This window comes from Protopterus annectens, chromosome 13.part0 (assembly GCF_019279795.1).
Source record: "Protopterus annectens isolate FY-2018-M chromosome 13.part0, PAN1.0, whole genome shotgun sequence".
Lineage (NCBI taxonomy): Eukaryota > Metazoa > Chordata > Ceratodontiformes > Protopteridae > Protopterus > Protopterus annectens.
This window is the reverse complement of record NC_056747.1, coordinates 1,360,874,238-1,360,898,567: the sequence shown is the minus strand read 5'-3', so window position 1 is coordinate 1,360,898,567 and position 24,330 is coordinate 1,360,874,238. Positions and strand designations below refer to the sequence as shown.

At 36.9% G+C, this 24,330-nt stretch overlaps 1 protein-coding gene across 1 annotated transcript in view; it reads right to left on the bottom strand.

Annotated features, from left to right (window-relative positions):
- Nucleotides 1-1,124: 1,124 nt before the first annotated feature.
- The window catches only part of PLEKHM1 (pleckstrin homology and RUN domain containing M1), a gene marked incomplete in the record, with an annotated part of 788,682 nt that continues 765,476 nt past the window's right edge, over nucleotides 1,125-24,330 (bottom strand). The window contains 1 exon segment of the mRNA XM_044055392.1: nucleotides 1,125-2,082. Within this exon segment, the coding sequence (XP_043911327.1) occupies nucleotides 2,073-2,082 (10 nt within the window).

The following is a 24,330-nucleotide window of genomic DNA, read 5'->3' as shown; positions in this document are numbered from 1 at the left end:
TTAGCACTCTTCAAGAAAAATCCTGATGAGTGGATGGGAAATAGAAAATACATCCCGTGGATCACTTCTGTGTCGCTGCTCAACAGTGGCACAGGAAAATAACTTTCTTGGGTGGAGTTAGCCTAGTACCTACCTATGGACCTATGATGTTCTAGAACCTTGTGGCATAGATGATATAGCTCTTGATGAGTAGGAGTTCATTCCATTAGATGATGCTCCAGAACTTTTTTTAGTGTAGGGTGGTTTGTTTGGTTATGGGGGGAGGGTGTGTGTATGTTTGTGTGTGTTTTGTATGCATGTATCAGTTTCGCAATTTTGAATTTCGTGCTTTCAACATTTCAGTAATGTGGGGTTTCGGGATTTTCGTCTCTGTAATTTGGGCTTTGGGATTCTATCCGTTCGGGATTTTGTAGGACACACACACACATATATATATATATATATATATATATATATATATATATAGTCACACTTTAGAAGACTGAACAGCTGAAATATCGAAGACCATATGTTCGAGACCATATGTTCGAGACCATATGATCGATATTTCAGATCAAGCTCCACTGCACCCCCCCCCACACCCCCCCTACTTAAATATACCAACTCCGAGATCGCACTACAGCAGGGAATAGGAAACATTTCCCAGTCCACCCTGTATTGTCAGTGTAGCACAATCTCGGAGTTGGTATATTTAAGTAGGGGGGCACAGGCCCCACATGGAGGGTGCAGGGGGGCTAGCCCCCCCCTGCAGTAACGTCTTCTTTTATTTGTTTTTTTTTTATTTTTGTTACAATTGCAGATCGATCTTCTGAAATATCGATCATATGATCTTATGATTTTTATAATTTTTTTTTATGACAAAGCTCTAATTCATGGATGTGTATCCGGGTCTCATTTCCCACCTCTCTGGAGGTTATTAACAATAGCCAGGAAAATTCCTACAAATAATTGGAAATTTGAAGTTAGCCCTTCGTTTCCAGAATGCATAAGTACTGTCACTGTTGTATGTCATAAAGAAGTGTCCATCAATAAGGGAAAACAAACAAAATAACCACAGAATATAATTAGTGGATACAATTAAACACATTAATACAGAAACGATCTATGTTTTAGGATCAGTTTATTGTTGCTTAATGAATTTTAGTAATGTATATAGCAGGAATTCATGTAGACACTAGTGTAATTAGTTAGTGAGATGCATGGACAGAAACAAAGCTGTTTTACCTTCTACTATTGCTCTTTGCCAGCTGTCAAGGTTCACTGTTACTCAGTAGTGACTCACTCATAACTGCTCTGTGGGGGCGCTTAACAAGTAACAATCAGGTCTCGTGCTAGGGAAGCTATTACAAGTTTATCTTTTTCCCAATAGTGAAGTGTAATCTCCATGCACTAACGAGGTTGTTTTCATCCCAGATGCCTGAAGCAGTATATTCCTTACGTTTTGCTGTTGCCTTGGCTTGCTAATCAAGCCTCGTTCAAGTAGAATTCTGCAACAGTCTACCCCTCCCACTTCTGAAATGCACTTCACCTCCAGCATTCCACATTGCAAGCTGATACTTTTGAGGAATAAATGCATATTTTTGGAATTTTTTTTTCCAAAGGCCCTCATTTGGTTCAGTTTCTGAAAAAAATAAAGTACTTTATTTCTGTCCTTACTATAGTATAGTGCTTAGTTACAGTGCAGGTCGCTTGTCTGCCAGCAGCCTACTGGCAGTCAGAAAATACATATCTCAATACTGTTACTCTCAACATAACAACATGATCTTCCAGTGAAGCAGACAGGTTTATTTTTGCACCCCCCCCCCCCAATGTATTTATAAAATGTATAGATGGGAATGATTTTTTTTTCTTCAGAGAAGCAGAACTTGTTCTTTTTCCTAGAAAATACTGTTATATTTCTGACTGTGGCATTTTTAAAGATTTTTACATTAAACATATACAGTTTTGTATGTTTTTTTAAACAGAAACAATGTTATTTACTGGGGCTGTTCCTTACACTGTTGCCATCTGTTGAGTTTCCTCATCTTTCAGTGCTTTGAAGTGAGATACCTCTTCCTTCCAGTCTCTGATCGTTAAGAGATTCTAAAAAAGAAAAGACATAAAGTTTTATTCTTTGATAACTTACATACAAGTATTCAGACAAGTCAGGTGATTTTTCTGTTTCACAAGGTGAGGGAGTATCTTTGATAAGCTGCTCACAGCCGTCAGACATTTGTAGATGTTGATTCGAGTTTACATGCAGCCAGGAAGTCTACTGCAACATAAATGTTGGTTTAGTGCATATGAATACAGATGTAGCATTTGTGATCGCTATACCCCTACCTAAATTCAGCAGGCTATTTTGCTTTCTGCCCAGAAAGGTTGGGCTATTGACATTGCATCTGGAGGTTGGAGCTTTAATGTTTCATGTCATTCATCCATTGTTGGTTTCTTTTGTTGTGTTTTAGGCACATTCCTTTCTTAAGGAATTAAAGTTACCACATCCTGTCTTCCAACACTCAAGTTTCAGATAATGTTACATTGGCAAGAGAATATTTGAAATGATTTAAGCAGAAGGCTGATGCAGGTTTGAATTCACTGGTTCTTCTGTTTTACTTGGGACACCTTTACTTTCTGTAATAAGCACAAGGTTACATGATTGTTTGTCAAAAAATACCCTCAAGGCACCATCTTGGGTGAGTGTTCCCAGGACTGTTTATACAAAAATATCCTCATGCTACATTCTGAGTAAGTTGCGGTGAGTAAGACTGTCTGTTACCTTCATCAGATAAATCTTCATTAAAATTACAATCAAAATGAGAATTTTAAAGTAGTTTTAAGTCTCTTTAGATATTTCCTTGGTTATGCCATATGGCTGCAAGAACTTGGTTTACATATCTAAAACTCAAAGTCCTATAAAAGGGCTACAAAATGAGCAGTGATCAAATTCATCCAGGCAGAACTGCAGCTTTTACTAAGTGTAAAATGTTTATTTAGTGTTCTTCTTACATTTCACATAACTCCATTTATCAGATAGTTCTTAAAACGATGAGTGAAAATTTAAAGACTCTGAGAATTGTAAACGTTTTCTGCAGAACTCATGAAGAGAAGGGCTTATTTCTTCTACCTGGACTGTAAATTTTTCCCCCAGAAGGCAGTGTTCAGTAGCAGGATCATATTTTAATTCACAAGGAGTTTATATTTCTTTCTGAACAGTTAGTTTTAAGATTATAGCAATGCAACAGCAGAAATGTTATGTTTAAACAGTACTACTTTGTTTTGAGCTCAGGTCAGGCAGTTAATGTCACTTTAAGTGATATTTGTTATAGGTGTCGTGTTAAAATGCATGCTGAGGTCAGGCAGTTAATGTCATTTTATGTAATATTTGTTATAGGTGTTGTGCTAAAATGCATATATCAAGCCATTATGCATTGATTACAATATGGATATTCATAAACAGACATATTTCGCTATGTCCCTATTCCTTGGTGAGTTAAAAGCAAATCTGGCACACTCTGAGGCAGGTGCGCCCACATTGTGATGTTTATAGAGTCAGACCCCTCTTGTTAGCTATGAATGGCCCTCAGCCTTCTGAAGATGTTACTGCTAAATTCAAATTCGAATATATTTAAACAAAGTCAGAAGTTTCAGAAATCCCTCCTCAGAGCCAAGAAATACAGTACTCAGATACTTGATCATGTTTGCATATCACTATTCGTATTCCCCGGTTCTAGTCACTATGAAGAACTCGATCACTATATTACAATTAAATACTTATATAGTAGACATAAGTCAAAGAGATTCTACTAAATGAATATTTTGTAAACCAATAGAATCAAAGGAAAATTAAAACATAACTTCCGTTGACAGTTAAAATGAAACAAAGTATTTAGAACTTCAGATTTACTTTCAAGGTTAAACAAATCAATACCCAAACAGCTTTTTACTGCCTGAAACAGCTCTACTATCCAATGGCATAAAAAATCACACACAAGGAATGTTAACAAAAGAAGGCCTTTTAAAATCTTTGGACACTAGAGAAAGACAGAGTACCACTAAAACAGTAAGATAAACTGTTGCATAACTGTCACTGCACATGTATTACTAAATGAATACATTTAAAACGTAGTATCAGAAATAATATTAATTAAATAAGTAGCCAAATTATTGTTGCACTAAAAATTATCATATGTTCATTATTCATGTAATTTGGCTTAAAGAATTATGAAAATTATATCTATAACATTTATCAGCTGAGAATGTAAAATGTTTTATATAATGAAGCACATTAGTATGTCTCCTCCATGTGTGTTAAGGAGACATTATGCTACCAGACAGAACACAAAGAAAGAACATATTAAAACACAGGGACACCTTGAGATATTAGAAATAATATTTGAAAAAGTCAGTAATGAAGCCTGTTCTTTGCTAAGTGGAATACATTACAACTTAATGACTTGAAAAATGAGATATTTAGTACAATCACACTTTCATTACTTATTTTTATGAATTAATTTAATTTATTTAATATCTCTAGTGTGGTTTATTTAAGTTAATTTGGTCATGTATTGATATTTATAATACTGTTAATATTTAGATTTTATCCGAATTTATATATTCATCCTCAACATAGGGAGTCTTTCCAGAGTATACCTGCTGTACTTTGCCTCCCTCTAGTGTTGAAACTTTCTTTTGAAGGTCTTCCTTGAATCTTATGTTTAATGAGATGTCTTCCTCACTTGATTGTTGATTAAGTGCAATATACCAGCTATATAAAGACATTTCAGTAGCGGGTTGTTTAATTTTGAAGGCAAATGCAAGATACTGTCTAACATTGTTGCTAACTTTATCAGCTAATAAAAGTTACATTTTAATTTTCCTTCAGGCCTACCACTGTTCAAACTATTAATTAATCTATTGCCGTCTGCACTGGCATAGACGCGGTGACCTAGGGTCACTTAATGGTTCAGGAATATTTTGGGGCTAGTGTAGGGAGTACGGATATTTCCAGCTTCAGGGGCAGTTCAATCTGCAGAATGTCACAATCCCTCGGCCTACGTCTTACGAATCTTTATTATTATTTATTTATTTATCTGACATTTGCTGACCAGGTTAGTTCGACTGAGCGAAATCCCTTTTTTAGTGAAGGCCCGGGGAGAAAAGCTCCACAATTAGTACAAATAAATAGTATAACAAATCCAAATATATATAAACTAATCATATCTAGCATAACAATTGAAGTGTGCACACAAATAGCATAAACAAATCCTAAGTGGAACCATTTGTACATCAGAAGTTATTTACAGACATATACCACAGCACTTTGAGTGATAAAATAGCAGACACAAGAGTCTGACAGTAAAACATATCCAGGATGTAGTCACTTGTACATCAGAAGTTATATACAAGCATATACCACTACACATTGTGTGGTACAGTAGCAAATATATGTGCCTAGCAGTATCAGAAGTTGTAGATAGAGCTCAAAATAAGAGAAAAATTAATAGAGCACTAGCAAAGGGGGAATAAGTGGTTAGGGGGGCAGAGAGCAGAAGATGAAGTTATTGTAAGTGTAGTCGGAGTAGGGGTGGAAATTCAAGGCAATAAGTGCACATGAGAAGAAGAGGAAAACATGTGACAGGAAGGAAATGAGGGGAAATAGGAGCCTGTTGTGGTGGGTGGGTACAGCGACAGAGCCACGTACTGTACAGATGGTCTTTGAAAGCAGCCTTGAAACTCTGTGGGGGAGTCATTTTTCTGATGTGTAGTGGAAGTTTATTCCTAGCTTGGGCAGGAGAGTAGCTGTACAAGTTTTGCCCAGTTTTGCTTTTAGATTTGTAGATTGGGAGGATGTTTTGTTCAGAACTTCAAAGAGATCTAGGCGGTACAGTAGAAGACTAATGAGGCCAGGTCAGGGCAAGAGGAGGGCTGGTACAAGATAGGATGCATGATCTGAAGCTGAGAGAGGAGAAGTTGGTGGGAAATTCTTGGGTAGATTCTAGTTTAGACAGGAGAGAGGATTGCAGGTTTGTGAGGATTTGAGAGCCATAGAAGAGGCTTGGAAGGAGGTAAACATGGCATAGAGACATTTTGAGGCTAATGGTGAGAATTTTTTTATTACAATACAGAAGTCTGAGTTTTTGGTGTTTTTCTTTAATAGTATAGATGATATGTAGATCAAATTAGAGTTGGTCATCTATGATGACCCCCCCCCCCCCAGAAGCTTGGTGTGAGAGACAACTGAGATAGGAGTATTGTTTAGGGAAGAGACAGAGAAGGAAGATTTGAGGTGGTTCAGGGTTTTGAGGATGAAAAGCAGGAGTTTTTTGGGGGGTTAAGAATCAGCTGATTCTGGGTGAGACAGTTTTTGATTGATAGGAAGGATTTTTGTGTGAGAGTATTTAGGTCAGAGAGGGAATCAGCAGTGGTAACGGCTGTGGAATCATCAGCATATTGTACAAGAGATGACTGAGGACAGGAAGTGTGCAACTGATTGGTAAAATTGTTAAACAGAAGAGGGCCTAGGATAGACCCTTGGGGTACTCCCATTGTGATAGGTAAGGCAGGTGATGCAGTAGACATCTAACAGACTGTTGCTGATCTGAGAGGTAACTTGAAAACCAGGACATGGTTGAAGGAGACAGAGTTCAGAGAGTTTCGACAGAAGGAGAGGGTGGGACACAGTGTTGAAGGCTTTAGAAAAGTCGAGTAATAGGGTGGAAATGAGTTTGTTATTGTCCTGAGCTTGGGATATAGAGTTAATGAAAGATATAAGAGCAGTGGAGGTATTGTGTTTTGGACGAAAGCCATGTTGTGTGGGGGTGAGTAAGTTTTGTTGTAGGAGGAGGTGGTGTAGGATTCACTTATGGACAAATTTCTCTAAGATTTTGGAGAGAGGTGAAAGAATAGCAATAGGTCAAAAGTTGGCAAACTCAGAAGAGTTTCTACCCTTGTGAATGGGAATAGTGTAAAATTTATTTCCAGACTGTGGGGACTTTATCTTCTGTGAGAGAGCAGTTAATGAGAATAGAGATGGGAAGTGCTAGTGAGTTTTCAGCCTTACAGAGAAAGAGTGGAGGGAGACTGTCCACGGAGGGAGAGCAGGGCTTTAACTTGCTAAGCAGGGATTTGATATAGGTGGTAATTACAGCTTTCAGTGAGTGGGCAGGAGAAGGACTGTGAGAAGAAGGTGGGTATGGGGAGGTGGTAACATTAGTACTGGAGTTTGAGGAGATGTTTACTGATGGTTTGAATGAAGTAGGTACTGAAATTATTTGCTGTTTCTTGAAAGTTGTTGTTTGCACTAGGATTAGGGGATGTGGGGTTGACTGGGTGCAGAATTTGGTTGATGACGTTCCAAGAGTTCTTATGATTTGATGAGAGAGTGGATGGAGGATTGTTGTAGAAGTTTTTCTTGTCATTAGTGATGTGTTTCTTTGTTAGGTTGCGGAGTTTTTTGTAGTGTTGGAGGTGGGTAGGGAGGTTAGTTTTGGACCAGATTTTCCAAGCTTTATCTCTTCCGAGCATTAGAGTGTGAATGGTTTGAGTAAGCCAGGGAGATGTGGGGGATTGACTCTGTGTAGAGGGGGCACTGGAGTTGAGAGTATTAAGAAATATGGAATTAAATTTAAGAACATCATCATCGAAAGGTAGATGATAGAGGAAGGACCAGTTGATAGATGAGAGATGGTTGTTGAAGATGTCAGGTTGAAAACTGGTCATTTATGACAATCTATGTACCTATGATGGTGGTTTAGATGGGGGAAATATCTGAGAACCTTGACTGGTTTAGATGGGGGAAATATCTGAGAACCTTGACTGGTTTAGATGGGGGAAATATCTGAGAACCTTGACTGGGCAGTGATCACTGAGAGAGTCAGGGAGAGTTTCTGGGGAGTGATATTTTTGAGGATTTGAGACAAGTATTCAGTCCAGAATGGAAGAGGAATTAGTGGGTTTGTTAGTGTAATTGGGGGTTGAGATTTGCTGGGAGAAACCATATAGATTTATGTGTATGCTAGGATTGTAAGTGAAAAAGGATAGCCAGTTGATATTTACATCTCCCAAGATAGTAGTCTTATTAGGTGAGTTTTGAGAAAGCCAGGAGAGAGTATTCTGTAGTATGGGAATATTATCCCCTTGGGGTATGTAGATGGTAGCAATGGTGAAGTGTTTACTGATTTTGCAGTTGGCAAGAAGTAATTCTGCCAAAGATTGTATGGAAAAGCAAACCAAACACTTGAGGAAATCAGGCTCTGCTCTCGATATGCACGAAGTTTATTAAATCCACCAAGGTACAAAAAGCTCTTAACGCACAATACGTTTTCGATTCTCTATCTTCATCAGAAAGCAAGAAATATACACATAGAACATACAAATCCCTTCTTTTATACACCCTGTGCATCATTAAAAAAATAATTAATCAATTAATCCCAAATTAGCAGCAGTTTAACCCCTAACGGGTCCAAGAAGTAAAAGAGAATAAAATATACAAATCGCTTTGTTGTCATTTCAACCTTTGATACTAGCAAATTTGCATACAAATATATATATATATATATATATATATATATATATATATATATATATATATAACCATTTCAAAATTTCTAAAATATATATAAAATATATAAAATAAATAATTTGATCTAAAAAACATTTTTGTTTTACTTTTCTATTTACCATCTATACCTATATAATATTAAAATGTTCAAAGGTCTTTATAATTCATACAGAAAACAGCGCCATCTGGTGTTGACAAAAATTCTTAACATCTTATCCAAAATTTATAGAAGTATGATACACATTCGGTCCTTGAATAATACGGACCCAAACATAAAAAATCCTACCTATATATAATCAAAAAATAATAATAAACATAGAATATTTATATGTGTATAAATATAAATAAATAATTAAATATAAATCTTATATTATAAAATATAAACATTGTATGTTTCCATAGAAGTTGATAAAATACATGGTTAGCTTAACTAGAAAATGATAAATAGCTCATAAAAAAGCATAAAGGAAATGTCCAAATATTATCAAGCATTTAAAACAATAAATGGCCCTCTTCAATGTAGTATATATGGTGATAATAGGCCTAGTTCATTTTTCAAAATATGAATCCTATAGTTTGGCTGCTCTCATCTTAAGAACTGGAGCTATAGATATGTGGTCATTAAGGCCTGGGGCCTTACTGGCTTCAAGTATTAATTGCCATACCAACTCTTTATATTCAATGGAGGTCTCCCATAGACCTCCTCTAATATCCTTTTTAACTACCTCCAGTACAAAGAAATTAAAAGTTGCTTCCAAGCAATTCACCTTATGCCTGTATAGGGCATTATTCACACAATTGGTCCTAATATCGTAATAATGCTCGTATATTCTATTCTTAGGTTTCCTTTCCGATTTACCAACATAAAAGGATTCACATACTTTACATACAGCAATATATACTATACCATTCGTCTCACAGTTGGCAAAACATTTGCTCTCAATTAACATATCCCTACTACGTATGTAAATTGCATTTTTAGTTAGGATATGTATACATTGTGGACATCTGCCACATTTAAATGTGCCTACTTTCCTGTTATTATCTTTTTGTATATGGTTTTTATTTTCAAAGAATGCTTTCAAACATCTCCCTTTCCTATATGTGCATTTTAATGGTTGCTTAAACAAACTTGTCAAATCTGATATATCTCCAAATCTAGTCCATTCATCTTCCAAGATTTTTCTAATTTTAACAGCTTGGATACTATAATCCATTACCAAATTACCTTCCATCTCATTCTTTTTTTGGACTGCTTTTACTTCATAACCACTACCTAAGCCAAGAATAGGTTTAAATTTATGCGACTTTCCATCCTTAACTTCTGCTTGAATTTTGTTAATTAGCTCTATGGGGTAATTTCTTTCCAAAAACATTTTACGTAACAATGAACATTCATCCTCAAAATCATTGTTTCTTGATATCATTCTACTAGCTCTTACTAACTGCCCCTTAATAACACCCTTTTTCTGATGATATGGGTGGGCGCTTTTATATGACAGATATGAGTTTGAAAAGGTTTCTTTCCTATATATTTTTGAAAAAAAGCCTGTATCCCCTTTCCCAATATATAAATCCAGATATTTGAGGGCCACTTTATCCATTTGAAAGGTAAATTTCAAAAAATCTGTAGACAGGGAGATGTAAGAAAAAAATGCTTTAAAATCATCCTCAGATCAAATCCATAAAAGCACATATCGTCTAAGAAACGTTTATATAATTTCCAACAGTGCCTAAAGGATGAATTAATTATAAATTTTTCTTCCCATGCTGACAAAATTATGTTGGTATAAGTTGGAGCACATCTAGCGCCCATAGCTATTCCTTGAATCTGTTTAAAAAATTCTCCTTCATAAAAAATAAAATTATTAGTGAGTACAATATCCATTAAAGTAAGAATAAGATAAAAGTCATTGTTATTAAACTTTCCGTAATTTACAAGGGCTTCCTCAAACCACTTCATACCCTCTTCATGGGGAATGGACGAAAATAGATCAATAACATCAATGGTTATAAAAGTTATATCTTTATCAAAAAGCTCCGGGGTAAGGTTAACCAACAATGACCATGAATCTTTAACTACTCCATTCCCTGATATTAATAAATCTTTCAATTTCATATCCAACCATTTTGCAATAGGGGCTGTTATTGAATTACCAGAAGCTACAATAGGTCTCATAGGTGGATTAAGAGCACACTTATGCACTTTAGGTACACCAAAAATTATCGGTGTCAGTGGTTTTTCCACTTCTAGATATTTATACAACTTCATGTCAATGGAACCTTCGATTAATAAATCATAAAGGACCATTTTCACCTTCCTATTACCTATGTTAACCTCATTCAGAGATGCCCTTACATATTTGATTTCATCATTTAATAATTCCATCATTTTAGCTTCATATGTGACTTGGTCCATAATAACAGTCCCTCCACCTTTATCAGGTTTACATACTCTAATATTTGGATCATTACTTAACCTATTGAGCAACATATTTTCTTCCTTTGTTAAATTAAATCCAATTTTATCTTTGGATAATTCATCCCTAATTTTCCTTTCCATTATTGACTCAAAATTCTTTAACTGGGGGTGTAGGGGTGGATTAAATGTACTTTTTCTTTTTATTTTTACATCATAATTCCTTTCAACAGCTTCTTGCCCTTGAAGTAAAATTTCTAGATTTTTCTTCCTCAAAAATAGCTTTAAATCTATCAATATTCTGGTAACATCTGCTTTCCTATTCAGGACAAATTTAAAACCCTTGGAAAATAGGGAAAAACATGTTTCATTTATGTCAAAATTGCTGTAATTAAAAATATGTATGGAGCTGGGAGCATCTACAAGGGTAACAGGTGGTTGGAAAACATGATGGCAACTCCCTCACCCTTTTTTGATATGGTGCAGATGTAGGATGTTATAACCTCGGGGTAGGAACTCTTTGTCAGGAATGTGGGGTCTGAACCAGGTTTCAGTGAGAGTGATGATATCTGGGAGTATTGGGTGATCCAGGCGTGGAATTCACCAACTTTGTTAAATAAGCTTCTGATGTTGATGGAGAATAGAGTTAATAGTTTTTTGGGAGAATGAATACGTGGAGTAGTTGAATTAGTGAGTTTGTTGTTGGAATGGGGAGGGGTGTGAGGTCAAGGGTTGGGATGTATGTCACCTGAAAGTAGAATATTGGAGAGTGTAAGTAAGTAAAGAGTTGTGTGGTGTGTAGAGATATGGGTGGTTTTGATTTTATATCTGGTGTAGGAGGTGGAGTAGTGTGGAAGTTTAATTTTGGGAAGGGGAAGTTTTGTAGGAGGGTAGATGATGTGGTTGGAAATGAGTGTAAGGATTGTGAAGGGTTAGAGGGGAAGATGGATGTAGGGGAAAGATGAGTGGGTGTTAGAGGAGTGTGGTAGGAGGAGAGGTTGTATAGGAGAGTGAGACTGGCAATAGAGTGGAGGGCAAATAATGTTCTGCTAAGTAACATAGCTAGGAATGGGATAGAGTGGAGAGGAAAGGTGAATGTAGACTAGTCAAGAAATACCAGAAAGTTCAGTTAGAGAAACTCCCTAAGCTGATTCATGTGATGATTTATCAGGTTTATATTCAAGGTGAAGTGAGGTAAGTTCAAACTTGAAATAAGGTAAGTTCAAGTTGAGAATAAGGTGAAAAGAGTACAGTGTTAGGGGAGGTAGTGGTGAGTAGGTAGGAGAACTTTCAAGTCCCTGGATTATAGTAGTGGAGCTGTGGCTACTAGTAGTGGAGGTGTGGCTACTAGTAGTGGAGGTGTGGCTACTAGTAGTGGAGGTGTGGCTACTAGTAGTGGAGCTGTGGCTACTAGTAGTGGAGGTGTGGCTACATTAAGTAAAGGAGATCAGAAGGAAGTGGAGGAGTGTTAAGGGTAGTCAGGTGGTATAAGAAATGCGAGTACAGGGGCAGAGAAGGAGTGATGTAAGAATAGGGGGAGTGTTAAGGGCCGTCAGGTGGTATAAGAAATGCGACTACAGGGGCAGAGAAGGAGTGATGTAAGAATAGGGGGAGTGTTAAGGGCCGTCAGGTGGTATAAGAAATGCGACTACAGGGGCAGAGAAGGAGTGATGTAAGAATAGGGGGAGTGTTAAGGGCCGTCAGGTGGTATAAGAAATGCGACTACAGGGGCAGAGAAGGAGTGATGTAAGAATAGGGGGAGTGTTAAGGGCCGTCAGGTGGTATAAGAAATGCGACTACAGGGGCAGAGAAGGAGTGATGTAAGAATAGGGGGAGTGTTAAGGGCCGTCAGGTGGTATAAGAAATGCGACTACAGGGGCAGAGAAGGAGTGATGTAAGAATAGGGGGAGTGTTAAGGGTAGTCAGGTGGTATAAGAAATGCGACTACAGGGGCAGAGAAGGAGTGATGTAAGAATAGGGGGAGTGTTAAGGGTAGTCAGGTGGTATAAGAAATGCGACTACAGGGGCAGAGGAGGAGTGATGTAAGAATAGAGGGAGTGTTAAGGGTAGTCAGGTGGTATAAGAAATGCGACTACAGGGGCAGAGAAGGAGTGATGTAAGAATAGGGGGAGCGTTAAGGGTAGTCAGGCGGTATAAGAAATGCGACTACAGGGGCAGAGAAGGAGTGATGTAAGAATAGGGGGATTGTTAAGGGTAGTCAGGTGGTATAAGAAATGCGACTACAGGGGCAGAGAAGGAGTGATGTAAGAATAGGGGGAGCGTTAAGGGTAGTCAGGCGGTATAAGAAATGCGACTACAGGGGCAGAGAAGGAGTGATGTAAGAATAGGGGGAGTGTTAGGGGCCGTCAGGTGGTATAAGAAATGCGACTACAGGGGCTGAGAAGGAGTGATGTAAGAATAGGGGGAGTGTTAAGGGTAGTCAGGTGGTATAAGAAATGCGACTACAGGGGCAGAGAAGGAGTGATGTAAGAATAGGGGGAGTGTTAAGGGTAGTCAGGTGGTATAAGAAATGCGACTACAGGGGCAGAGAAGGAGTGATGTAAGAATAGGGGGAGTGTTAAGGGTAGTCAGGTGGTATAAGAAATGCGACTACAGGGGCAGAGAAGGAGTGATGTAAGAATAGGGGGAGTGTTAAGGGTAGTCAGGTGGTATAAGAAATGCGACTACAGGGGCAGAGGAGGAGTGATGTAAGAATAGAGGGAGTGTTAAGAGTAGTCAGGTGGTATAAGAAATGCGACTACAGGGGCAGAGGAGTGATGTAAGAATAGGGGGAGTGTTAAGGGTAGTCAGGTGGTATAAGAAATGTGACTACAGGGGCAGAGAAGGAGTGATGTAAGAATAGGGGGAGTGTTAGATTGGGAGCAGATTGGAGGTTTGGAAAGAGTGGTTGGAAGTGAAAGGAGAGAGCAATTAGCAAGCGAGATATGGTAAGTAAATATGTGTGATTGGCTATAGGGGTGAGGAGGAAAGGGAGATGGAATGAGAGGGATGAGTGTGGGGGTGGTGAAAGGTGAAATCTGCATTGAAGTACTCTTCATCAGGGTTGCAAAGGCACGTGCACTCACACAGAAAAGGGGTAGCAGCTGCCATAGTAATACAGGTCACACATCCTTCAAAGGACAGATTTAGGACCAGAAGAATAAACCTCTGATGGCCACCCATATGATGGTTCCTGTGGCTGATTCTCACACATGAGGAATGAAATGGCTGATTGGAGTTTGGGAGCACTGATGTGTCAGCAGGCAATGGGGATGATGAAAAACAGAAAAATAGTAATGGATTAATAAGAATCATTTTGAGTGGGGTCTGGTATAAACTACATTGATATCTAAATTGTTATGAATAACCTTAACATGCAGACCACTTACTCCTCAGCAGTGAGAGGAAGAGTGACTACAAACTACCACTCGTGGCTGCAAGAGTTTTGAGAATGTAAGTGGAATATCCTTGGGTGGAATACAATGGACACACATCCTGCACTGCAGTTTTACAGAAATAAATCAATTATAACATCTGTATTTGGCCTCCAATATATTCTCCATGGTTTCTGTATTGCAAAGAACCTTTTTGTTGCAATTGATAATAGAAAATAAGGACTTAAAACAGATGGCAAGAAGCAATTTTAATTTTTCATTGGAATGGCTGAAAATATTGATAGAATTTGACCAGAGACAGAAATGCCTACAGTTAACAAAAAATAAAGGATTTAACAGAGAAACTGAAGCAGCATTAACAAGTGGAAATAGACACACACGCACACGCACACACATGACATAATGGCTCTGATATTGATGCAGATCATTCATTACATCCAGGGAAGGGTCTCTGCAGCCTCACACCACATTTCCTCATCACCTGGATGGTGGCGAAGGCACAAAGCACTCACATAGCTGTCTGCAGGATGGCCCCTCTGGATGACTTTTGCCTCCATGTTGGGGATACCCACTATGACTGAACAAATGGGTTCAAGCCAATTTGGGGAAGGCTTAATGATTATCAGTCATGGGGGGTGCACTGAAAAAGGTAGAAATCTGTTTGGGACCACTGCAAGTACCAATCAATGAGTGATTTCCATGGTAACACTATTTAGGAAGATCAAGATCACATGTTCTTCAGAGAAGTTTAAATACCAAAAATAAATTATAAGAAATTCAAGTTACAAATGGGTATATTATCATAGATCAAATAGTTACCATTCTAAATGAACTGACAAGGCCAACGTTAATACTAGTGCTTGCCACAACCATTACACAGAACTTTAACAATTTCTAATGTATTGCAGTAACTGTGGGCATCATTAAAAACAACTCCTTCAGATCCAAAACTGGATAGTTGTATAAACTGTTTAAAGTTAGAAATCTGTGCTATATTTTAAAACATAAGATGGGGGAGATAGCTTGAAAATGTTCACGCACATTTTTCTGGGTATAAAAACATACATAAGTGAAATATATTAGACAATGGGTTTGGTACTATAAACAGTATAAAAGAACACAAGTACTGGGAAAACACATCAAAAAGAGTTAATCAATGACCAGGAAATATATTGCTAAGTACAGTAAATACTAATGTGTCATTGGAGGACTTAACCTGAGGGATGTCCCACTGAATAAAGTGACAAAAAGTTGTTAAAAGGACGATAAGATTCTTATCGCAGTGCAAAATTAAAGCTTTATTTAGTGAAATAATTTATTCTCCTTCGATGTCTGACTATAACTTTGCTAAAGCACAATATTATAATAGTTGTCTCAGACAGTGGTGCAGTCATAAATCAAAAATTTTTATCAAATTCTAGGAGAAAACTATATACATACCTCCCAACCTCTTAGTAAAAGAAATCTGGACAAAGCCTAAAATAATGGGAAGTCAAAGGCCCAGAAATAGGGACATATTTTAATTATTGCTCTTATAAACATAGAACGTTTTTAGAATAATAGAGTTTGTCTTGGCATCTATTTTCTGAAGGCTATATAGTCAGAAATTCAAATATATGTCATTATTTACTGACATCAGTCTTCAGTAATTTGCCAGACATCCACAAATTTTATGAGGAACAGACCAAATATATGAGACAAAAATCTGGCCATTGTGTGAAAATCTGACAGTTGAAAGGTATGATTATATAGGATCACAGGATGTTTGCAAAGGATAGGATTCACCTGAGTTACTATTGCTGTGATGGCTCTATATCATAACCTCGAAAAGTCAGTTCAGCGAATGGCATTTACATCAAAAATGCCGTTCGTCGAACTCGTTCTTGTGGGGGGGCTGTGCCCCCCCACTAATTATATATACCAACTCCGAGGTCACACTATAGTGAGGAAAGGGCAAATTTTCCAATCTTCACTGTACCACAATCTCAATATAACAGTTCCTTGAATGGCATTTTTGATGTAAAATGCCATTTGCTGAACTGACTCTTCGAACATTTAATATAGACCAGTTGTGATTATATGGGTGACAAAATTAAAGAGGGTATTAATTATTTTTTAAGGACAATTAAATGAGGCATTGATATTAAACACTTTAGACTTAGTAGCTCTGTGAATGCATATCTATGGAATGATAGACTTTTAACAAATAAACAATCAGCTTTTGACAATTAGTCAGAACAACAACAAAATTGTGATGCTTCGGATTCAAGGATATGCCATTAATTTCAATAAATAGGATTGTGTACATGACACGGCTCGTAGGGAGGCTTTTTAATAATAACACATTCTACAATTAAAACAAGATTAAAGGCTAAATATATAAACAATAAAATAATTGTTCTTGAGATGGAAATATACATTGCTTTAAAACTTCAAAGTTTATAGCTTGTTATAAGATCCCATATATGAAGTCGGAGTTGTATACTTAATTTTTGAATACAGTTAATTATATACTATCAATTGATTCAATCTTACCAGTTGTTATTTTAGCTGTCCAAAAATAAACTGGGAAATGCCATCAATTTCCTCCCATTTTGAGCAAAAATTCATAGACTTGTTTTAGGAGAAGGCCATTTCTCAGATAAGCTACATACAAGGCACCATAATTTACTGAACATGATGTTCACAAACATACCCAAACTGATTATTAGCACAATGCAATATGATTTCAAATATACCATACAGTAACTTACAAAAGATGTAAGAAATCTCAGTACAGTGTCATCTACGGTTAAATCTAATATTGTCCTGCTTTCCTAATATGAAGTTGTGCAAGAAATTAAAATATACTGACTCTGGAAAAATTGGTATTGGCTTTGTTTCTTAGACTGATATAGTAACATTAAATGGCTTCTACTTCATCTTGTAAGTTATGACTTAGGAAATCTACAGTAAATGTGATTCAGTGGAGTAAATGTAAATAAATGTTTTTGGAAAATGCATACTTAATTTCCCTAGTTTTAGTAGTTAAGGACAAGTTAGTGCAAACCACGAACCTTCTGAGGGATGAGTTAGAGTAAGTTGTATATTTTAAAGATCTTGGAGTTATAATAAATGATAGATTAGATTTAAAAGACCTTGCAAAGTGAAATAAGCAGAGTCTTAAAGAAACTGGGTTTGTTATTTGTGTATTTGCTACAAAAGCTCCATGTACACTGTTGGAATTTTGTAAAAGCTTAATAAGAGCAGTTGTGGAGTGTGATGCATCTTTTTGAATTTATACTCAAAGTCAGATAAATTTGTTGGAATTAGTCCAATGACATTCACAAAGTTAATTCCATCAGTAAGGTGTCGGCAGTGCTCAAAGACGTTGCAATTCCTTGGCATTCATACTATTGCTTACAGACAGATAATGGGTTAACTATGTCAGCATTAGAGCAGTGATGATGAACCTTTGGGGCTCGGCGTGTCAAAAATCTGGAAAATGCCTATCCTGACTCTATTAGCGTGTCACCACCCCCCCCCCCGAACAAGAGAGAAACAATTCTTTACATATTAATTTATTTTAAAAATACAGTCCAGTTGTGCACTGCTATGTATTATAAAAGTAAAAGAAAAATCAGTGACTTACAATAGAGAAAATGATAACTGGGCTTAAAATAGTATACCTAGTAGTATACTTTTAATAGTAATATTGAACTGAAAAAATGGAACACACTGCATTTGATTTCATTAACATCAATTAATGACCTTTTTGTTGTGAAGTTTTAATAAATAAGTGCAGGGTCACATATTTCTTGTATTTTTGTTCATTCAGTTTCTTTGGTAACTTGGGGGTTTAGTGAAAGCTAGAGTGTCACCCAAAACTTGACACGTGTCATAGGTTCGTCATCACTGCATTTGAGGGATTTGAAGGATGAAGTATTCAAAACTTTGTTTGGACATAAACATTTATAGCAATGACACAACATGCAGGTGTACAAATGCTGTGTTCTACATGCTAATAAATATGACATTAAAAAGAAATGGGCATAGTTCCCAAAACAATACACATCTCTGGCGCAAGCTGCCAATACAGGCAAAAATGGCAGATGTCATCAGGAAGTTTAAGTACATTGGATTATTGGGCAGGAAAGTGTAAATGTGAATGTAACATTTGGGAGTCAGTGTTCCTCAATGGACAAATGGCCTGTTTACTGGTATTTGGAGCTTGTTGTTATTGGCTCATCTTGTAACAGTCTGCCGACTGATAGCCTAGTATTTACCTATGAATCAATTAACCCATTTCATGATAACGAATGTGGTAAAACTACAGGGACCAACGGAAAGAATGACAGGGAGCACCTTAACAGCTGCTTCAGTTTCTTGATATGCACCTGAGATTGGCAGTTCAGACAACAACACACACACACAGAGGCATTTTAGCTGTATCCTTTCATCACAAACTTACAGGGAGATACCATGTAATTTGTGTTCAACAACCAGGAACAACCACAGGTAAGATCACTGTTGTGTTACAAGAGGTTAATTTAAGTAGAGCAGCTATACAGAGTTTGGATGAAGGAATGAAATGTATGCCGACCTCTGCACTATGCAAATCAGACATTTTGTTTGATATCTTATCTGTCTGAAATTGCATTTAAAGTACTTTTTGTCATTAAGGAGGCTTTTGATGTCCATTGTGTTATGAAAAAAACTGTTATAGTACCATTCTCGAGAAGATTACCTTTGAGACAAGACTTAGAAGTGTCAATAGTACCATTCTCGATAAGATTACCTTTGAGACAAGACTTAGAAGTGTCAATCCTTTTCTTCCCCCACTCAAAGCAATAACGTATCATAATATACAATGTGATCTGGTCAAATAGGAAGTTACATAGCCACTTACATTGTGATCTGGTCAAATAGGAAGTTACATGGCCACTTACATGATAGGAAATTACATGGTCTACTACACCCACTTGCGCACTACAGACTCACAAAACAATTGCTTGAATAGGTAAGTGCTCAAACTCCCACCAACATTTCCCCAACTACTTAACCCCTTTAGCCCTACCAGAACCCTAATTATAACCCTAATATTTCCTTCACACTTCCTAACCTTAAAAATCCCTTCCCAGTCCTTAAACCTAAATCATCCACCCTAACCCTAACACCTCATTCTCGCTACCTAACCCTAAGATTCCTTTCTCACTTCCTAAATCTAAATCCCCTTAATCCTAACCCTAAGACTCTCTTTCTGCTCCCTACACCTAAAATTCCCATTGCACCCCTAAACCTAAACCTCCCTTGCCTACAGGTACCCTAATAATACTCTTACCCCCTCCCCTCACCACATTTGCTGCACTTACCTTTCCTCAGACTCGAACCATGCGCTCAGGTAAACTGCATCAGCTGCATCATAAGCTGATTCAAGCTGAGCATGAGCAGCAGCCCATATGAGCTATGAGGCGCTCAAGCTCCTGGCTTTTAGGCTGTGGGTTTCAAGGGGCTGGAACTTGAGCATTTCCAGAAACTTGTAGAACATCCAGTTACACAATCTGTAAAAAAGATTCAAAAACGTAAAGTGAAATTTCAGCTTACTGAAGAAGAATGGGAAGAAACTGAAACATTATTATTAAGCCTGTTAACAAAGGAGGGAATGTTAACAGTCCTGTCTGGGAAGTATTATTTAAAGGTGTCCTGTGTCCAGTCAGTGTTATTTAAAGGTGCCCTGTGTCCGGTCAGTATTATTTAAAGACATCCTATGTCTGATCATTGTGTTATTTAAAGATGTCTTATGTCTGGGCAGTATTTAAAGATGTCTTATGTCTGGTCAGTGTTATTTAAAGACGTCTTATGTCTGGGCAGTATTATTTAAAGATAGCCTGTGTCTGGTCAGTGTTATTCAAAGACATCCTATGTCAAGTCAGTGTTATTTAAAGACGCCTTATGTCCGGGCAGTATTATATACAGATGTCTTATGTCCGGTCAGTGTTATTTAAAGACATCTTATGTCCGGTCAGTGTTATTTAAAGACATCTTATGTCCAGTCAGTGTTATTTAAAGACATCCTATGTCTGGTCAGTGTTATTTAAAGATGTCCTATGTCTGGTCAGTGTTATTTAAAGATATCCTATGTCTGGTCAGTGTTATGTAAAGATGCCCTGTGTCTGGTCAGTATTATTTAAAGATGTCCTGTGTCCGGTCAGTATTATTTAAAGATGTCCTGTGTCCGGTCAATTTTAAAGACGTCCTATGTCTGGTCAGTATTATTTAAAGATGTTCTGTGTCCAGGGCAGTATTATTTAAAGATGTCCTGTGTTCAGGCAGTATTATTTAAAGATGTCCTCTGTCCAGGGCAGTATTATTTAAAGATGTCCTGTGTCTGGGTAGTATTATTTAAAGATGCCCTGTGTCCAGGCATTATTATTTAAAGATGTCTTCTGTCCAGGGAAGCATTATTTAAAGATGTCCTGTGTCTGGTCAGTGTTATTTGAAGATGTCCTATGTCTGGTCAGTATTATTTAAAGATGTCCTGTGTCTAGGCAGTATTATTTAAATATGTTCTGTGTCCAGGGCAGTATTATTTAAAGATGTGCTGTGTCCAGGCAGTATTATTTAAAGATGTCCCGTGTCTGGCCAGTGTTATTTGAAGACGTCCTATATCTGGTCAGCATTATTTAAAGATGTCCTGTGTCTGGGCAGTATTATTTAAAGATGTCCTCTGTCCAGGGCAGCATTATTTAAAGATGTCCTGTGTCTGGGCAGTATTATTTAAAGACATCCTATGTCTGGTCAGTATTATTTAAAGATGTTCTGTCTCCAGGCAGTATTATTTAAAGACATCCTACATCCGGTCAGTGTTATTTAAAGATGTCCTGTGTCCTGGCAGTATTATTTAAAGATGACTTATGTCCAGTTAGTATTATTTAAAGATGGCCTGTCTCTAGGCAGTATTATTTAAAGACGTCCTATGTCCGGTCAGTGTTATTTAAAGATGACCTGTGTCCAGGCAGTATTATTTAAAGATGTCTTATGTCTGGTCAGTATTATTTAAAGATGTCCTGTGTCCAGGGCATTATTATTTAAAGACATCCTATGCCCATTGTTATTTAAAGATGTCCTACTGATTAGTATATAATTCAGATGAGCAAGAAGGTTTAAATTTCCACCCAAATGGTAATGCAACAGTTGGCTAATTTGTCCATACAAAACTTGAAAGTGATATACTGAAGGTGAAAACCGCTGAAAAACTTTTTTTTTTTTATCAGTAATAGGATAACCTATGCACCTATGTCCTATTTCTATCTAGTCTATGAGATAAGCGTAACTGATCAGAGTGCTTTCTTAGTCGTCACTCTCTTGTCACTTATGAACACATGAATGACTAGAAAACCTAGAACTGTGCAGTTCACATCCCTGCAATCTGTTGCTGACAGCAAATGATCACAATGCTCTGCTGGAAATCTCTAGTGAAGGAGTCATATGACTACAGACTGCTGAGAATTCGAGAGATGGGGAGCTTCAGAGACAGTTTTCCCTTTGCAGGTATGCATTTATTTCTTTTACATTGTGGCAGGAAGCCAGATGAAGCTGTGGGGCAGTGTAGTTACACTCCCCACAGGAGAATATATATATAATATGTTTTGTTTTTAAATTTACATTTACTAGGATCAACATGGCTGAGCCATATGTGCCTCTCAGCTCTGTTGTAAAATTCTATACAAAACCAAAAATAATGGGGGGACAAAATCAGAAACTTTTTTTAGTATTACTTTAATTTCACTTAAAAATTTAAGATTTTTTTTGCACTGGCATGCATTTTCTGAAAAATAAAAAAGGTATGAAACTGTGAAGTCTATCCAGAAAATCAGGGACAGGGCAAAATGTATGATGCAAGATCAGAAATGTTCTGTAAAATCATGGGCAGCTGAGATATAGGGTTCTTTGCACACTTCTCAACTTCTTTGTCTTTGGTCAAGATTTATGATCTTAACCAAAAATAACGGGAAAGGGGGCAAAGGCCCAAAATCATGAAAAGTTTTTTAAACATTACTCTTGACTCACTTGAAAATATTAATAGAATGACTAGTATTTCATCAACATATGTTTTCTGAAAAATATGAAGCATGCAATTCTAATGTCTAGTTTGACCAGTTTCTCTATAATCTTCATTGATTTACTACAAAATCAGGGACAGAGCAAAAATATGAGGCAAAATCCGAGACTACTTCCATGTAGTAGCACCTTCAGCATACAATTCCCTTGCAATTTTTTCCACTTTTGGTGATCACAACTGATTGCCAGAAGAGGCCCTGTGTTTGGGGAGGAGTGGAAGTATAGTTCTCAACTGCACTTTGTTAGGAGAAATGTTTCTCATATTAAATGTTTAAAAATCCATGTTCCTCGTTGTTCCATGTTGAACAGGTCTGTTGCACGTTCATTGTTGTGATGTTCTTTTTTAACAAATAGCCATGGCAAAGAATACTGAATCATATCCAAAAGTTATTTTCATGAGACAATAATTATAAAGAAAATCTTATTAATCTGGCTTCAACCTCCCTATTTTGTCCATTTGCTTCATGCTGTTTGAGAGGTAGTGTTCCACATCTTGGATTTATTTTTATTTACTTTTTGTTGACCAGTTAGTCCAACTAGGCCAGTGTCCTCTTTTCAGAGGAGGCCTGAGATGGAAAGCTGAGAGTTTGGGAAACAGTAGTTGGAAGAAAGCAAGTGGCAGGCTGATGCTGTACACTCCCATTAAAATGATAAGTGCTGTGGCTTGGTAGGGAGTGAGATGGATCTTAGTGTCTGAAAACTCTAAGTTGAAGCTTATTACTGTGATTAGATGTTCGTTTGCCTTTTTCGGGAAGAAAAACAGGTCTGTGGACAATGGTAAAAATACACACTGCCCACAGCAAAATACCTTTGTATGTATGTTTGTATGTATTTATTTATAATTTTTAGGTCAGTGCATGTAGAGACGGAGTGTCCTATAGCAGCAATTAGAAATACATTACTGTGGATTATATGTTTTTCAGTTTCCACTCAATGAGATATCAGAGGTATAGGAGATGCGGCTATCGTTTTGGTGGCAGGTGATATATAAAAGCAAATGGCAATTACAGGATCATTTGGAGGAACAGTATTTGTCAAAGAGCAGCATGGACATTACATTTATTTGATTCTTTCACAGTGAAAGGTAGTCTATCATCTTACAGGGGATTATTGATGAGGTAATAAATTTATGGGGAACAAAGTTTAAATCACTGCTAGGAGTGTTAGGTGTGAATGCAATGAAAGGAAACAAAATTCAGATTGCAATACATACTTTGATAGGGCTTGTCTGATGACTTATAATGTGCTATCAAGTGATATTAAAAATATTAAAAAAAATAATTGTCAATTTTTAAATGGTAGTAATAAATTAAGGAAAGTGGTAGGTAATGAACCTGTATTTATTAGTAAGACTTTATGTAATTTCAAAAAATTATTGGTGGGTAGCCAGAAAGAATGGAAAGGTAAAAAGGGTACCAAAAATGTAGAACATGCAAACAATATTCCTCAAACGAACTCCAAAAACGCTGGTACAAAGTAAAAAAAAAATTTATTAATGGATCACAAAGCTTTCGGAAAAGATTCCTTCTTCAGTGTGAGATTAAACACAATTAAAAACCAGCCATCAAATACATAACATTAAAGTCAAAAGACTTAGTCCACCCAATCAAAAACTAAAAACAATTAATTTATGAATTAATTAAAACAGAAAAATTATGTTATGTATTTAATGGATGTTTTAAATTGTCTTTAATTTTTCACTGAAGAAGGAATCTTTTCCCAAAGCTTTATGATTCATCAATAAACTTTCTTTTTTACTTTGTAACAGTGTTTTTGCAGTCTGTTTGCTTGGTGGACATTATACGTTTTTGTTTCATTACTCTAATTTATTGTGATTTTTGTCCATTTTTTGTTGTGAGCATGCAATATCATTG